An 18,359-nucleotide genomic window follows, 5' to 3' on the forward strand; every position below is an offset into this window, starting at 1 on the left:
AAGGACTACTAACCAGTCAGAAGCAGAGTATGAGGGAGTGTCCTGACAGTACCTAGGTAAGGACTACTAACCAGTCAGAAGCAGAGTATGAGGGAGTGTCCTGACAGTACCTAGGTAAGGACTACTAACCAGTCAGAAGCAGAGTATGAGGGAGTGTCCTGACAGTACCTAGGTAAGGACTACTAACCAGTCAGAAGCAGAGTATGAGGGAGTGTCCTGACAGTACCTAGGTAAGGACTACTAACCAGTCAGAAGCAGAGTATGAGGGAGTGTCCTGACAGTACCTAGGTAAGGACTACTAACCAGTCAGAAGCAGAGTATGAGGGAGTGCCCTGACAGTACCTAGGTAAGGACTACTAACCAGTCAGAAGTAGAGTATGAGGGCGTGTCCTGACAGTACCTAGGTAAGGACTACTAACCAGTCAGAAGCAGAGTATGAGGGAGTGTCCTGACAGTACCTAGGTAAGGACTACTAACCAGTCAGAAGCAGAGTATGAGGGAGTGTCCTGACAGTACCTAGGTAAGGACTACTAACCAGTCAGAAGCAGAGTATGAGGGAGTGCCACGCTAGCAGCTAGGCGAGCATTATAACGTGTGTTACACGTTTGTCTCTGAAGTAAAGGCTGGACTACAATAGAGCTGTTTGGAGCAGTTTGTGAACAGTGGTTTCTGTTGGAGATGGTAAGTCCCTTTGGGGGGGGGGGCTTTGGGCTTTTTCACTTTATAAACCTATAACGTGCACAACAAAGATATATAACACAATAAAGGAAAGGGAAAAAGCCAAAAAGCATAATATGAGATGTGGTTTATTGGTTCCATCTGTGACTGAACTGTGGCCAACATGCAGTATGTCTGATCCCTCCTCCTGTGTTTGACCTCTGACCCCTGGCTGCAGCTAAATAAGAACCAGCCGGTGACGGTCCACGACGTGCTGCAGGTCCTGCGGCTTCATGTCTCCGTGCCACAGTGCGACGTCTTCGGATACCTGAGCATCAACCACCAGCTGGTGGTCCTCATTGCTCCGGTGGAGCAGCAGCCAACACCACTGCAGGTAACACACACACACACACAGACAAAATCATATACGAAAGTCATAACGATGCATGACTGATAAGTAGGTATTTCTAACATGAGAGGGATCAAATCATTCCGTCAGTAGTAAAAACAAGTACTGCTCATCATCAAGCACCACATTGCTAAATCATATTTGGTACACAGGTGCCCCCTGGGAAACATTTACTCAACAGCGTCTCCATGTGGTTCGGAGTAGAATAGAAACAAAATCTTTATTGTCTTCAGCTCATCAAACACAAGAACCAAGACGCAGTTAGACCGCCATAAAAAGCTGTGTTGCACAACACGTTGGGTCAAAAGATTTTGGGTTTCACAACTATTTTACTTTCCATTGACGTAAACCTTAGATCTACAGTTAGGTGACCGTACCAGGAGGGACGGTGAAAAGTTAAAACTCTCTTAACAATAGATTTGTTAACTAGTTGTCAAATCTGCTGACACTAAGGCCACTACGTTTCATAAGAAGATAAGGTCGCTGTGGGCTGTAATTTCAGACAAGCTTAGCCCAGAATCCAGAAGTGCACCGAGCTATTTCAACATGTTGGCCATCAAGTGAAGCTGGCTGTTTTCAGACCTTGTTTTGTGCAGATAATGAATTATTTAGTCTCGGCCACGTTGATCTCTCTAGGCTGACTCTGTTGATTAATGTTTGAAGGGCCTGGGTGTGGGTCAGATAGGCAGCTTCCCCTAATGTAGAAGGCCATGTCATCAGCATACTTACTCAATTCAATAATGCTAGTAATACTCTTATTTTTATATCATGTGGCTGTTTTTGTCTGAAGAGTAGCTGATGTTCTGCATCAGCTAATCGGGATCCTAATAAAATCTAAAATTCAAGTGGCCTGTAAAGAGAGAGAATAAGAACCCACTCCCCTGACACTGACCCTCTGTGGGCGTCTCTGATCCAGAGGACTAACCTTGTGTTGATCTTGAGATCAACGAGCCTTTACAGGACGACGCGTCTTCTCTGAGTTTAGAATAGAACCCTGGCATACCTTTAGCTGTTTGGTAACTGTAACAGAGACAGCACAGTGTCGCGCTTATATATTTATATGTGAAGTGGAGGGGATCAGGCATCGTGGCCACAGGGACGTTCAGGTGGATGGCCAGAACTCGTCCCGTGGTTTTACACGGTACGGAGGCCGGAAATCGGTTAGCAGATTTGTGCCTAGCTTTGTTGGCACAGGCCTGATTTTTTTATCCACGATTTAAACTCCATTTAGTCTTTCAGAGGGCCTGGGTCACTGGTCCTGTTTGGCTGCAGTTCACAAAGACTTTGAAGTAACATCATCCTCATTGATGTCTCTACAGCACGTGTCAAACTCAAGGCCTTGCAGATTTAGATCCAGTCCGTATATCAATTTGGGTACCCAATAAATTTTGGCCCGCCTAGTTGTGTGCCAAACCAAAAACACAGGAAACTGCAATTACATTCAAAGCAGAATATGGCAGATTTGCTGACTCTGAGACTTAGAAATTCCCCCAGAAGCAGAGTTTTCATATTCAGGCTGTGCAACAGGTTGCACAGGTTGTTTTGCTTAATTTGCTAAATTCTATGATGGCTAAGGAACTCTCTTGATGACTTTTGCAGGGCTTCATGTCAACAGAAATGCGACAAAAAGCATGCAAAAATGGCGGAAAAGCAACAAATTTACAAATAGGTGACAAATGTCTGAGATAGCCACAAAAAAAGATGGAAGAAAAACAACAAAGATGATGAAAAAAGCTACCAAAATGTAAAAAAAAAAGTGACATAAGCAGTAACAAAAGCACGTCAATAGCCTTTACATGTCTGGCCCTCGGTGTGATTCTCTTTTTCTAGTGTGGCCCTTACTGAAAATGAGTTGCTCTACAGGGACATTCCTCACATTCTGTCCTGCCATCCATAGTGTCACATCTACAGTAGAAAGAGTGCAGGTCATTAACAAAGGCTTGACTGTTACAGTACTATCACCCTTTTTACTGGATCTGCCCCTTTCTGTGTCTGTTTGATATTACCAGTCACACATTTGCACTCCATTTTTAAAATATTTTTTTTCATAAAGGTTTTCCCCCTTAACTGTCTCCTTTTCTCATGCACTTATTCCATATAAGCTGTGCAGAAGGCAACCTTCCTTTGATTGAGGGTTAGCCAGGCACGTGCACAGATAGACCCCAGGTGGTGCTCAAGCACTTCCCTTCTGGCCTCTGACTAGATACGTGTTACCCTGGGAACCAGACCAATGTTTCATTTGCTCTGGCACATAGCATTCCGACACCCTGTGAATGCAGCACAAACGCCCTATCTCGCAATGTTACCGAAACTGAAAACTAATTTGTGTGTCCGCTCCGTGATTTGCATCCGCTCCAAAAATGTAATGGGTTCTTCCTTGGCCCATGCGTCTCCCTTCCACCAAGTTTAATGAAGACGTCCTTCTGTAATCCTACTGACAGACGGACAAACAAACGGAACCGAAAATAAAGCCTCCTTGGCGGAGCTACTTATCTAAAATCACATGGTTATTGTCATGATTTACTTTACACTTTGTACACTCCATCCTAGACTGTAAAACACTAAACTTAAAGTCATACAGTATCTGTCATTAGTCATCAGTTTGAAAGGTTTAAAATGCCCCATCAGCATTGGATGGATGTGTGCAACCATGGATCTTGAAGTTTGGGCGTGATTGGCCCCTAGTTTCCACTTTGAATGGACAGGACATGTAGGAAAAGAGTGGTAGTGTGATTATTATGCCGGTTATTATGCCGAGCATGTCGGCTCCGTGGCGTGTCCGTTTATATTTCGGCTCCCATGTTAACAGGTTAGAGCTTACACGCTGCCTGCGTGACACGCACGTCTCAGGCGCGGCTCAAGCCGCCCCGAAAACGCGTGCCTGCTAGAAATAGAACCAACGCCTATTTTTCATGCGACACGCAAGCGTGTTGGAAGCGTTTCCAGGCAAAATAGAATAGGAAAAGATGTCTATATGTCGTTTAGACACAAATACATATTAATAAATGACATGTTGATGTTTGAAAGTCTCTAGGTTTTGATATAAATGTATTTAAAAAAATAAAATCGATTTTCTAATATTGCACATCAATGGGAAACATCCATGTGTCCAGACAAGGCTAGCAGCAGCAGCAGCAGCAGCAGCACCATGTCAGACACGTTTCTGGTGTGTAAATACAAAAATCCACGCAGCTGACACGCAACAGAAACGCCACGTTCACGCCACGCAGGCAGTGTGTAGCCGGCCTTATAATGGCTGTACATGCGTCTTCTAACCTCTTTTGCCTTGCACCATGAGAGGAGGAAACCTTTTTATAGACTGATGTGATCTCATTAAATACTTAGTTGGCTCTTTCATGCTTGTTTCCTGGTTTATTAAACCAATTTAATTTCCGATGTGCATCAGAGACGATAGAGAAGGTGGGACCAGACATGCATTTATCTCTCTCTGTTTGTATTCAACCTTGTGCGGCTGCAGCCTGAATGTCAACGTGACAACATTCAATACAGACTTGTGCTATGATGAAAGGGTTATGGAAATGTTAGGTTCAAACAGCATGAGTGCCATACGTGAAAGTGAGCGAGGCTTCTGTTCAGACTAGGGATCGACTGACACTGGTTTTTCTAGGCCGATAACGATTATTAGATAATACTTTATTCATCCCACAATGGGGAAATTCACTTATTACAGCAGCAGTTTTTCCACAATAAAAACAAACCAACAAACAAACAAACAAACAAATAAACAACAGGCAAACAACAGACAATGTGCAAAAAAAACACCGAATGAATGTAAAGTGGCATTATATAAAAGGTATTTAAAAAAAGTAAAGTGAGGGGGGCATAGTGCAAAAAAATACTGTAATGTAAGTAAGTAATTGACGTGAAATTAGATTGAAAAATGTGTAATTACATAACAGCAAAAGTAATTAACCATAATATAAATGATATTTAAGTGTGACCATAATATAAATAATATTGAAAAAGTAAGTACTTGGTATGGAAAAATATATAAATACAGATGGAAAAATATAAATACAGATAATAACAAATATATACATAGAGCCATGCTGAGTGGTGGGTGAGTGAGACAGGACCTGAAAAAAACATTATCGGGTGGTGCAGGTGTTGTAGAGTCTGACAGCGGCCGGGATGAATTATGAATGAATTATTAGTAGTTTAAACCGATATTTGAAACCGTTATGCATTTACAGTGAAAATGAAAATCTTTAAGTTAAAATTAAGGATTTTGGAATGTTTGGACTCCAACACAAAACCTTGTTTCAATGTTTCAATTATTTAATAAATGAGAAACTTCCAACATAATCCCCAGTAGCAGATAGCCAGATAGTGTTGTGGGGACATTAAGTCAGACTGAAGTGAGTGAAACCAAAGCAGAGGGACAGACACAGAGCTGTAGCCGAGCCAAAGTAGATCACTTTTTAATTATGGAACTTTATTGGTTATCAGGCAAATAAAACGCTGATACAGATAATCTGGAAACTGCCAAAAAACGGCCCGATAATCGGCCAGGGATGATAATGGGCCAGGGCCGATAATCCTATCTGTCCCTAGTTCAGACATTAGACAACTAGCACGATGTTGAAGCACTTTGGTTCCAGTGTACCCCCCACCTAGGGGCGTCGGGCTGGGGGGAGAGGGGACTGAGTATACAGGGCCCTCATGTGAGAAGGGCCCACAAAGATACCAGAATAAATAGCCATGGATGTGGTTGGGGGCATTATGTACAGGGCCTGCCTCCACATCACACGTTTGATGCTGAATGAATGATCTTCAATAAGCACTGTGTATTGTTACTTGCTGCCTCCAGTTGTGTGGTGGTGGAAATGAGCATGTGTCCGAGTTACGGTTCTCAGAGGCGAGGCACAGCGACCTGTACGCTGCTGAGCCTGGACCTCGAACTTTTAAGGGCTCCTGCACACTGGCTGCGTGGCGTGAGCGTGGCGTTTCTGTTGCGTGTCAGCTGCGTGGCGGCTGTGTGGATTTTTCTACGTCTTTGCACACCAGAAACGTGTCTGACGCGGCGCTGCTGCTGCTAGCCTTGTCTGGACACATGGATGTTTCCCATTGATAAAATGAAATAACGCTCAAGCAGTAGTATACTTCATGTCAAACATAAATATATATACTTATTTTATTACAGCAGTATTGACGGCAAAATAGGCTACAGAATATTTCGTTCTGTATTGACAGGTGCAATATTTGAAAATCGATAATTATTATTATTTTTTTAATTACATTTATATCTGCATTTATGTCAAAACCTAGAGACTTTCAAACATCAACATGTCATTTATTAAATGTATTTGTGTCAAAATGACATATAAAGATCTTTTCCTATTCTATTTTTCCTGGAAACGCTTCCAACACGCTTGCGTGTCGCGTGAAAAACAGGAGTCGGTTCTATTTCTAGAATGTACGCATTTTCGGCACGGCTCGAGCCGCGCCTGGGACGTGCGTGTCACGCAGGCAGTGTGCAAGCTCTAACCTGTTAACATGGGAGCCGAAATAAAAAATGGACACGCCACGGAGCAGACACACTCACGCCACACAGCCAGTGTGCAGGAGGCCCTTTTCTATCTATGGCCTTAGAGAAGGGGTCTCATAATTGATTGTAGATGTAAAAACTCATATAGTACCCTCAAGTCATGAAAGGGGATTGTGTCAGGTTATTCTAATAGGAAGAGGTGTATGTGTGCCAGCCAGGAAGTGGGTTAAAAACACAGTACAGCTGGCTCTATCTGGTAGCAATCTGATCTAATCTTAGAACAGAACCAGTTCATGCCCAAAAGCGTTGAACATGTTTCATACAAAAGCTGCAGATAGACCGATACTGTGTGGTGGGGGGATAAAAGGATGGACGGAAAAAGAAGAAAGAGTTGAAGACATGAAGAGAGAGAGAGAGTAAAACTGCAAGAACAAACTTAGACTTGTTTTGAAAGAGGTAATCAAAAAGATGAATTCTCTGTCAGAAGAAAACATCCCAGAAATCAACATCAAAGCACTTCTTCACATTAACAGAGCCTTGACCTTCTGAGTGCTCAGACATCTCTTTGAGCTGAAGAATAATTAGAATAGTTGAACAGTTTGAACAAGTCAGTTCCAAAGTTCTGCTTCTACATCTTAAACACAGTAGACATCAGACTGCATCAGATCAGCCTAATTATGTAACTGGCATTTTTCATAAAAACCTATAAAAATATCAACTACGTGACGCACAGCAGAAACAACAGCACACTTTAATTTTGAAATAATAGTCACCAGGAGAGCTAATGTCAGGGTATTGTGCATTGAGCATAGTTGTCGGAGCGTGCACGGAGCTCACACTGTCACTAACTGCACCACCTATGTTGGTGATAGACGGGCCAAATCAACCAATCAGATCAAACTCTTGCCGAAACCAGTCGGGAGAAGAGCAAAACCATCTTTTCCTCCGAGAAAAGCCTCCAGTGCCGTTTTTTTGCTCTTCTTTCAATGAAGGAATACTTTCTAATTCGGATAAAATTTGCGCGATAGCTACGCTCATCTCATCCGTGGAAGCTGCCATGTTGTTGCCAGTCGCTTCTCGTTGCGTCACACCTAAACCCGCCTCAAAACCAACGCTGATTGGTCGGTCGTTTGGCGAACGGCTTCAAATGTTCTCTATCTCAAGAAGCCAGACTGATCTGCGAGTGGAAAACTGGAGCTCGCCAGATCAGGACGCTCTCACGAGGCTAGCTAACTGATGCTCTGTTAGCTCTTTTAGAGCTCCCGTTTAAGGTCAGTTTAAAAGATTTTCGTCAGATTTTGAGAGGCGTTAGTCACGCTCATCCCGCTCGCCATTTCCGAGGTTAGCACTCCACCAATCAGATTGGTCATTGAGTCCGTCTGCCCGCCCTCCGACCCAGCGAGTCAGGTCGGCCAAAATGGACGCCAACAGCTCCCCCGATTGACGACGGCACGGAACACACCGAAACAGACTCCAGTCACTGACCTCACCAGACTGTCCGACAGCCGATTATCGGCCTGGTGTGTCAGGGACATTAACTGGCACCCAAATCTGCGTGGGCCATTTGGTCGTTTAGGGTTTCGGTACCTAAACCTATTCATTTCTAAGGATGCACCGAATCCAGGATTCGGGTTCCGATTCGGCCGACTATTGGGCTTTTTGACGGGGTTCCAAGGTTCGGTTTCTGCCGGACCTTAGAATTTTTTTCCAGCGAACCGAACCCGACCTTTCAATGCAGTAGGCTGGGGGAAAGTGGAAATGGAACTCGTGAGTAGAAAAAGTTGTTGTTTGGCAGCACTTTCAGTCAAAAGAAGGCCGTTCAAGTCCAGCTCCATGTTCAATTTGCGGGAACTTGCAAAAATTTCCCCCAGCACCCTACTTTTCAATGTTCACGTCACGACGTCACATCATAACGTTCCCATGGCAACAGGGGAAAATGGCCGCTCTTGTGTGAAGTAAACGCAACATTTTTCAACTTTCTACTAAGATATATGTGACTTTTTTTGCGATGAAAATGCGGGAATTATGAAATCATGCAAGCCCCGCATATTTTGCACGGAAATCGGCAATTTACGCGGCGAAAGTGCGGGGTGTTTGAAAAAGTGCGGCCCCCGCATAAATATGCCTACTTTGGCTGATTATGCATTGAATTATGCGATCGCATAATCACGTTTTTCTGGAGGGACTGATTCCAGTGGTGATCTGTGTCTGGATATATGATCTGAATATCGACATCGGACCCACAGACCTTTGCTTTTACTCCTGGTATAAATAAGAGTCCCACAGCTTTTTATCACAGCTGTGTTTTTCCTGATCCAGATCCAGAGTGCATGTTTATGTCACGTAGGGTGTGAACATGGACCATGCATCAACATTTTGCTCATAAATAATTTGTGATGGATGTGGTTCGTGCTTCTTAAAAACAACACTCTGACCATACGCAAGGTTTATTCCCCCAGATGTTTCTGCTACATTGCCCTAGTCAGTGTGGTAAAAACATAGCATATGGAAGGGGAGTTGTTAGTGTTTCAGTGGCTTGGATTGCTTGTGCCACAGGTTTGTGTATGCTGCCTGAATTTATTCTGAAGTTATTTAGGCGATTTTAGTTTCTCAGTAAGGATGAAAAGAGAAACATATCTGCATTCCCCTGCAGCAGTCTTGCCCACCTTTATTTTTAACATGCAGTTCTTCTCTACCTTCACTCTTTCAAGGCCATAATGAACCCAACCTGTAGGGCTGACATTTTTACATTGAATAATTTATACTTAGATACTTCAAAATTCTTGGTGCAAATTCAGACAGGCTTGTAGCTGCAGCTGACCAAGAGAACGTCCGACTGAAACTTTTACACACGCACTGCAAACCTGAACTTCTCTGGACATTTCCCAGAGGAGCTGTAGGATCGGACATCAAATGCTCTTTAGCCGCGCCGGCTCCAGAGGACAAAGTCTGGCTAACGTCTGATTGGCCCAACGTGTAAGAATTCACAGCGACTAGCGGGCCTGTTGGTGACTTTTCTGAAATGTTGACGAAAGTATGAAGAGGCACAATGTTGGCATTCAGACAGACGAGGCAGCTGAAGAAAAGACACAAAACAAACAAGGGTCATGGTAGTTAAGGGAAGCGTCTTCTTGTGGCTTTTAGGTTTAGCTGTTACTAGGCAACTGCTTCTCCAACTTTGTGAGAAGTAAAGTCATATTCATCCCCGGGTTGATGGAGGCAGTGCCAAAACAATTCCTTAAATAGGATTATCAATGTAATTAAAGCTTTTTTATGCAAAAGAAGAACCAACAACCCTGAAACTGAATGATGACGGACAGAATAGCTTTAAAATTGATTCACCAAAATGATTCTAATTAAAATTCTGTCCACATCCTGCCGAGTACAGTCCAAATGAGCAGCAGTGTTCTGTTTTATTGGGGATACTACGGCTGCTGACACAGTATCCTGGCCTAGAAATCTAGACTCACCCTAGCAGCAGCAAATTTATTTTGCATCCAGGGGGGGTCTAGGCACTCTCCGTTGACTTGCAAGCTGGAAAAACCAAACTCTGGTCAGGCCAATCACATCGTGTATAGAGTCGGTGGGCGGGGCTTATGGCTGCTGCTGCTGCTGCTGGGAACAGCGGTCTTCTGGAAGACTTGGAGTTAAGCTTTTCTTTGAGAAAAGAACAAAGAACGGCACAGAAATCATTCTTAAAAAAGGAAGATGTGTTCGGAGTTTTGCTGACCGGATACGACAAAAGTTGAATCTATCAACTAGCTCCTCTACCTTCTTCGTTGCTCTGGTTGGTTGTAGTGCTATCCTATTACATGCAGAGGGAATATGAAAGACAACCGTTTATCCCACCCCTCGGATTGAGCCCTGTCAATGGTGAGTTCCCAGACCCAACATCTGGATGTGGGTCTGGCTTGTCAGGCTAACAGTATCCCAGAATGCAGTTAGCCCCAACCAGATGGGATGGCAGAGGATTTAAGCCAGGCTCATTATTATTTGTGAGGGGGTGGAGCCTGGGGTCTGCCCGTCAGGATCTCAGGGTCCAGTCACAGAGGGGGTGGAGCCTGGGGTCTGCCCGTCAGGATCTCAGGGTCCAGTCACAGAGGGGGCGGAGCCTGGGTCTGCCCGTCACTATCTCAGGGTCCAGTCACAGAGGGGGCAGAGCCTGGGGTCTGCCCGTTGTGAAAAGTAGCAAAATATACAAAACAAAGTTGAGGTGGAGCTCGAGACATGACAGCCGCCCACGGCCCCATCTTAGTACCATCTTTTGAAAAGGGTCAGGAAACTTTTTCTGAAATAAGCTGGTGGAATCTGACATGGATATGTGTGGGAATGATATGTGTCCACAACAGTATTTTCTGGTTGTCTGTACGGCTCTGTTCACACTAAAGTGCCAAAACAGGAAGGAAACAGCTCCTATTATCAGCTGCCCCAACAATACAGATCAAAGAGGCAAAGTAAACCATGACATCAACACTTTCAAACTGTGCGTGGGAGTGTTGGGGAACCACCGTGTCAGACTTTGAAACCCCCCCCCCGCATTAGATGACGCTGTAGTGCTCTGAGAAGAGCAGTTCCTCTTAAAAGTAGACCTGGAAATCTGGAAAAGATCTGGAAAATGCACAATACTGGTCCCTGCAAGTTTCTTTTCTTCAGAATTGTCGTTCAACCCTGGTCCAACGTAGACATAAACACATCAACATCTACAACAGACATGCTTTCATACACAGTACATCATAAAAGGTAGATGGCAATGATTTGATGACTTCCAGCCTATAATAAATCCAGAGTGCATTTTAAAACTAATTAGTGGGTTCAGCGTGCTCTCTTGTATTTTCCAGATCGAAGCCTGCAGTAAGGAGGCCGAGAAGATTGATTCCCTCATCAACTACGCCAGCCCCACGCTGGTCTCCCATGTTCCCCTCTCTGCCTTCCTCAATTCTGAGCTCCAGACCTCCTCCATCCACTCGTCCGGGGGCCCTGGGCCTTCCCCTCTGCCCCCAGGCCTGTGCTTCCTGCTGGGCCTCCTCATGGCTGCGGCCCCTGTCCTCCAGCAGGTCTGAGTGCCTATCATCCCCTCCCAGCGTCTCCCTCACTAACTCTTGAGTCTTCCAAAGTACCCCCCCTCTTCCTGGGATGGTAGTATGTCCTGAGGTGAGTGTGCCGCTCATGGAGCAGGAAGAAGCAGCAGCGGCGGTGCCTTTTTTCGACAATCATTCCTATTGGCATACCTGCGTGTCAAACAATCAAGGCGGTGCAAAAGCTATTATTCTGGAATTTTTTTGTATGAACAGTATTATTCAACACACTGGTTCTCCCTCAGTGACGTGTGATTAAGTGTTTGTGTGTGTGTGTGTGTGTGTGTGTGTGTGTGTGTGTGTGTGTGTGTGTGTGTGTGTGTGTGTGTGTGTGTGTGTGTGACTTCATCCCTACCAGTGTTTATCCTCTAGTCCCAGCAGCAGCTCTCTGAAAGCTGTTAGGTGGGAATGTAAATTTCATGACTCACTCTGTCCTCTTCTGAGGCTTTGTGTGTGTGTGTGTGTGTGTGTGTGTGTGTGTGTGTGTGGGTGGGTGGGGTGGGGAAGGGGGCGGGGGGAGACAGCTGTGCTGTCTGGCAGCACATCTGTCTTACAAATTAGCCACAATTCCCTCTGCCACGCATACACTTTTACGCACGCTCACACACAAAGACGGGTGTCACGCAGGCAGACTTCTCTGCTCAGTGTAACCCCCTCCCCCCCCCCCCCCCCGTGTGTCAGATGGAGTGTGTACATGATGAGACTGCAAAGTGTGCACACAGCGTGCAGCAGCACAGTGTGTGTGTGCGCACGGTGCAGCGCGGCGTGTAGTGTGTAGCACAGTGCAGGATGTATATACATGTGAGGTGTACATGGACCTAGTGTTGAACCTCTAACCTCAGCAGTGTTAGTGCCGTGCTCGTGGGCTGAGCCAGCTCAGATGAAACAAAGGGTTGTAACTACTGACCAAAGCGAGAAGTTGAAATATGAAGGGGGGGCCCAGGTTGTGCCCTGTTTTTACCCAGCAGCCACTTAATCTGATGTGGTGTCATCATGTACCATTCAGACTGCGTGGAAACTATGAATATCAGAACATGATGAAGTAGTCACAATGTAGATAAAGGGTTAATGGGCCAACTGTGTAATTCTCTGTATGACAGAAGACCGTAGCAGTGTTACTGTGCTCCGTATATAACTCAAGTCAGGGGCGTTTTCCAAAACATGACTCATCACTTCAGAACCACGTCAGGGGTTTTAAATGACAGTTACTTTCATTTTCGTTTCCTCTGATTCATTCATTTGAATGAATAAACTAATTCAGCGTAGTCTATGAAAATGTCCAAAAATCGATGGTGTGAGACCAGTGGTTCCCAACTCTTACCGTTATCATCAGCACACGGTAGATACCGAGAGCAGCCCGTGGCGCATTCACTGATGCTCCCGAAGCTGACGAGCTCCAGTTATGTTGTCATTACTGACATCACGAAAGGTCGCTCATGCTTATAGTTTATGGTTGCGCGTCGGTGAACGCGACACGTTATTTAGCTGGCTCGCAGCTGCGTACCTCATGATAATTTAACTTTAAGCAGCTTTAACAACACCCTGAAGAGCACTGTCGGGTGGAAACATTTGCTTTGGAAGATGCTTAGTGTCCGATTTGGACTTCCAGCCATTTAGTTTTTCATAAAGTCAGAGAGGGAGATTTAAAAAAAAGACAAAAAAAAAAAGGAATGGTCAACATTAGATATCCTGACTTTAAGACCCTAGTAGTGGATCCTAGAATTGCCATAATTCAACTTGATGGACTTTTATGAGCTTGTTTTTGTCTGAGGTTTATATACAACCCCGCTGACATCACTATGACATCATCAGGCGCGTGTTGCCTCTGTGTGTGTGCGTGTTTCGTGGGAGCGGAGCGCTCCGAGAGGCCAGTTAAAGAAGGGATGCTTACTGTCTGCACTTCTCAACCAGAAGCCATTCGGTAACAAAAGGACAATCAGCTCGTCACTACCCACAATTCACTTTGGGTAGAGAAGATTTCCACAGTATGCCTTGCATATAATGTCTTATATGAAGTAATAATGGAAATGCAATAACTTTATATTTGTTAAGAAATGTCTATATTTGATGTGTATCTGATTATGATTGAGACAATGATCACCTATGTGCCATGTTTTGTTTTTTAAATAGCTGTTATTCTTTATTGCATGATGACAATTATGAAGTGTTTTTACGCCGAATGTACTTCAGTGTGTGTGTGTGTGTGTGTGTGTGTGTGTGTGTGTGTGTGTGTGTGTGTGTGTGTGCGTGTGTGTGTGTGTGTCTATCTGCCTGTCCAGCACAAAGTGTCCCTCCTCTAACATTAAGTATTACTGTGCTAGGCAGCTCTGTAGCCACGGCTCCTCCACCCATTATCATTTGTATTATTATTATTATTATTATTATTTTTAATATTATTATGTGTTTGTCCTCTGGAGCCAACATGAATTTGGTTACTACAAGATGTCTTCAAGTGTTGTCTTTGATTCATTTGATTTAAAAGCATAGTTCAGCCTTTTGGGAACATTGCTTTTTCTCTGAAGTTAGATATTCAGATGGATATCGATCTCATGTCTGTGTGTTAAATATGCAGCTGGTGTCTGGACACGGTTAGCTTAGCATAAAAGCAGGGGGAAACAGCTAGCCTGTCTCTGTCCAAAGTTCAAACGTGACCAAACCAACCAACCAGTCCTCCAAACCACCATATCTGTCCTTTGTCTAAACCCGATTATACGTGTCAAATCGGCCAAAATGGAGGCACGGAACACCGAACAGACTCGAGTCACCGACCTCGCCAGACTGTCTGACGGCCGATTATCGGCTTTATGTGTCCGGGCCTTAATACGACCCACATGAATGTTTCATAAATGAGCGCCCCCTAGTGGTGGCAGGAAATCCAACTCACAGAGTGTTTTCCGTCCTCTTACCTAGGCGTAACAGTCACGATTTAAAAAGGTTTAGGCACCAAAACGACTTAGTTAACTTTAGAGAAAGATGGTGGTTTGGGTTACATTACATGTCATTTAGCTGACGCTTTTATCCATAGCAACTTACAATTGCTATATATGTCAGAGGTCACACACCTCTGGAGCAACTAGGGGTTAAGTGTCTTGCTCAGTGGTTGATGTATCGCCGTGGGAATCGAACCCAAGTCTCTCACACCAAAGGCATGCGTCATATCCACTGCGCCATCACCACCCCCAGTACAGTACACTTGTTGGGTTACTTCCCTTCCCCTAAAAAAGTAATCACCCTTTATCTGCTATCTAGAGTTTTAGGGGGGTACTTGTTGGAGCTATATGCGGACAAAGTTTCTTTTATCGATTAGCTAACTAACAGTAGCTCCATCAAGCGCTCTCTCTCTTTTCGTGTCGAGATGACGACCAGCGTCACATTTGATGGCTACATCCGGCAGATCTTGGAGACGACGTGCTCTGTAATCAGTCCCTCCAGAAAAACGTGATTATGCGATCGCATAATTCAATGCATAATCATCCAAGTCCGCATATTTATGCGGGGGCCGCATTTTTTCAAATAAGCCGCACTTTCGCCACAAAAATTGCCGATTTCCGCGAAAAAAATGCGGGGCTTGCATGATTTCATAATCCCTGCATTTTCGTTGCAAAACAGTCACGTATATCTTAGCAGAAAGTTGAAAAATGTTGTGTTTACTTCACACAAGAGCAGCCATTTCCCCCTGTTGCCATGGGAACGTTATGAAGTGACGTCATTATGTCATCAAATCACTTTTTTTTCTCTTTTTCATCAAACTGCAGTTTTTGCAAGTTCCTGCAATTTCATCGCATAAAATTGCATAAATATCCCGCATATTCTATCGCATTTTTTAAGAAAACGTGCCGCATAATCAAGGATTTTAGCCCGCAACAATCACAAAACAACTTTTCTGGAAGGACTGTGTAATGAGCTGCATGTTCCAGGGTAGACAACACGTGATGAAATATCATGGTATTTCTTTCTAACCCTAACCCTCCGACCCCTGTGCCCGCTGGCTGTGATTGTTTTTTTGGGGGAGGGGCTTAAGCTCAGCTTTGGAGGTGGTGGTAGGTGTATATGGTTGAACTTTAGACAGAGCCAGGCTAGCTGTTTCTCCCTGCTTTCCCCCCAGTCTCGGTGCTAAGCTAAGCTACGTATGTCCCGTGTCCAGCTTCCATATTCAACACACAGGCATGAGATTGATATCCATCTTCTTCGTCTCACTCTCAGAGAGAAATCTAATCTGCAAATCTACCGAAATGTCAAACCATTCATATATTGTGATGCTTTGTGGATGTTTTACAGCCAACATGGCCGACCTGCAGGGAACGAACTTAAAGCAGGATGCTCATTTCTCCTGTCTGTCCATCTGATGTGATGCAGTGTAACTAAAGCAGTCACCTGTCCTGAGCATATAAACCTTTAATAACCCTTATAAAGTGTTAATTCCTCTTACCAAATTGTCCATGGTTTATGAGGCTCCCCTGGGTGTTTCCACTGTGTTTGACTCTGTAAAAGAATTGGAAGAAAGAGGTCGCATATCTCATGAAATATAAAAAAAAGCAATACCACAACCAAGAAAGTTTGTAATGTGTTTTCAACGCAGCTCAGCATCGCAGCACCCCCTTGATCCAACCTTTATGCTAAGCTAAGCTAACCACATACTTAACACAAAGACATGAGATTTGATTTCATTCTGAACATCTCCCAAAAGAAACCGTCCTTTACCAGAGAGCAGCTGCTGTCGGGGATTCTGTCAACTCCTGGCTCTCCGTGGCTGACGTGCACGATTCTAAAAGCCACATTCTCTCAGGGGAGTTTAAAGTCTGCCTTGTTACGTTTCTTCATGCTTTAACCCTCATGTTGTCCTCGGGTCCAATTTGACTCGTTTTCAAAACTTCTATTTTAGAAATATGGGTTTCTTTTTAACCAAATTACTCGATTACTACTTTCATTGAATTGTGGGTATTCAATTTTATAGCATTTGAAAAAATTGAAATGGTTTCATAACCTGACTAAACTTTGACATCCACATGTCTGATTCTCTACCAAACATACACATACGTTCCTCTAATATGAGTCAAAATCCTTCATCATTTCAAAATTAGGTATAATCTCCTATAAATGAGATTTGTTGAACATGAATTCCAAAAATAAATGTAAAACTATGGGTAATAAGTTGGTGTTAGTGGAAAAATAGCATCGAAAACGTAGGAAAAAAGTGATAAAAACATTGAAAAAAACTGCGAAAAAAAAATGACTAAAACATTGAAAAAAGTGACGAAAAAAAGTGACAAAAACGTCAGAAAATGTGTCAAAAATATAAAAAAAAAAGTGTTACTTTTGACCCAGAAGGACAACAAGTGCATGGTTGACCAGAATACAACACAAGGGTTAATGAATCCCCCAGTGACCTGTTACCAACCAAACACAACTGTTATTGAGGCCAGTATCCACACGGGCCTTTCCTTTGCTCCTAATGACTTTTTGAATGTTCCCATTTGACGATGATAAGAAGGAGGCCTTTCTTTGTGTGCCAAGTTGGAGAGCAGAGTGGCGGCAGCAGCTCAGTCTGTCAGGTTCGCTGGTTCAAGTCCCCGTCTGGACCAGGTACGGATTTTGGACTTGTAGCAGGAGAGGCCACGGCCCGTCCATGAAGAGTCTCGCTCTGACGTCTCTCCATTAATGCATGTGTCCTGTTGGTGCAAGTGTAAAAATTGAATTTCCCCTCGCAATCAATAAAGTCTTCTTCACATAGAAAATATTTTATTGATGCAGTTTCTCTGCTGTGGTATATTTGATGATCTATTTGACATTCTGAAAACTAAAAACAGAAGTTAGAGAGCGCGCAGCTTTCAGTAGGAGGTGGGTGAAGATTGACTTATTCAAGTGTTATTTCCAACGTTTTGTAATCTCAATGTTAACCTTCAAGGATAGGAGAATCTGATTGAGTATCTATTTATACTTGGGTTGTTTGCAGTAACAGCACAAAGAAATAAAGAAATCCAATTAATAGCAATAGTAAATAGCAGTCAACACTAAGAACAGCTAAGGCTGAAAGGAGTGCCAAATAGTCAGGTGTAGTTGCATGGTGGTGCTAGAGAAAAGGTCACGGGGTCACCAACGTTATCACAATTGACAAATCCTCGGGGCAGCACGGATGAGTGTACTACAGGGCATGGCAACCGAGTCACCGACCTCGCCAGACTGTCCGACGGCCGGTAATCGGGTTGGTGCGTCAGGGCCATTAACTAGGTCAGTCAGGAACTTTCCCCAGCTGGTTCGCTTCTCTGCTTCCTTTTAGGATGATGATGTCAATATTTGGAAAAAAAAAGATGTGAAAAGCCAAAAGGTGGAACTATTACATTGTTGGAAATAAACACATTATATCAGTTTTCTAGATATTGAGTTAGCAATTATTTAGCTTAGTGTTTTCTAATTGCTCCCGGTCTTGTTCTGACCGGTGCTCCATAGGAAATAGTTTTCTCTCACCGCGCAACCCCAAAAGTTGCAAAGTTGCAAAGATACGGTTTCTGAATGTGTCCTGCCTTCAGTCTCCGGGTGAGCTGGTCAAAATCTGCACGGCTTTCTACGTCACAAGCCGAAACGAGCTGGCTAACCGCAATCGTTAGCATGCTAGCGGCTAACGCTAGCGAACGCTACCTCATTCTCAATAGCAAAGCACTGCTACAACACACACAAGTTCACCATAATCTACAAAAGAACTACTTCCATG

General features: G+C 44.0%; 1 protein-coding gene and 1 long non-coding RNA gene across 2 annotated transcripts in view; one reads left to right on the forward strand and one right to left on the reverse strand.

Annotated features, from left to right (window-relative positions):
- The window catches only part of reck (reversion-inducing-cysteine-rich protein with kazal motifs), a 66,747-nt gene extending 54,607 nt beyond the window's left edge, over nt 1–12,140 (forward strand). The window contains exons 20-21 of the mRNA XM_039790206.1: nt 896–1,051; nt 11,414–12,140. Of these exons, the coding sequence (XP_039646140.1) occupies nt 896–1,051; nt 11,414–11,635 (378 nt within the window). The 3' untranslated portion in view covers nt 11,636–12,140. The remainder of the gene's footprint in view (nt 1–895; nt 1,052–11,413) is intronic.
- Nucleotides 936–16,412, reverse strand: LOC120552294. Its single transcript, XR_005637982.1, has 3 exons — nt 16,352–16,412; nt 16,080–16,132; nt 936–1,045 (listed from the first exon to the last, which is right to left on the reverse strand). It is a non-coding gene; the product is annotated as an uncharacterized LOC120552294 (long non-coding RNA).
- Between the last annotated feature and the right edge of the window lie 1,947 nt (nt 16,413–18,359).

The sequence above is a fragment of the Perca fluviatilis genome, chromosome 22 (assembly GCF_010015445.1).
Source record: "Perca fluviatilis chromosome 22, GENO_Pfluv_1.0, whole genome shotgun sequence".
Taxonomy (NCBI): domain Eukaryota; kingdom Metazoa; phylum Chordata; class Actinopteri; order Perciformes; family Percidae; genus Perca; species Perca fluviatilis.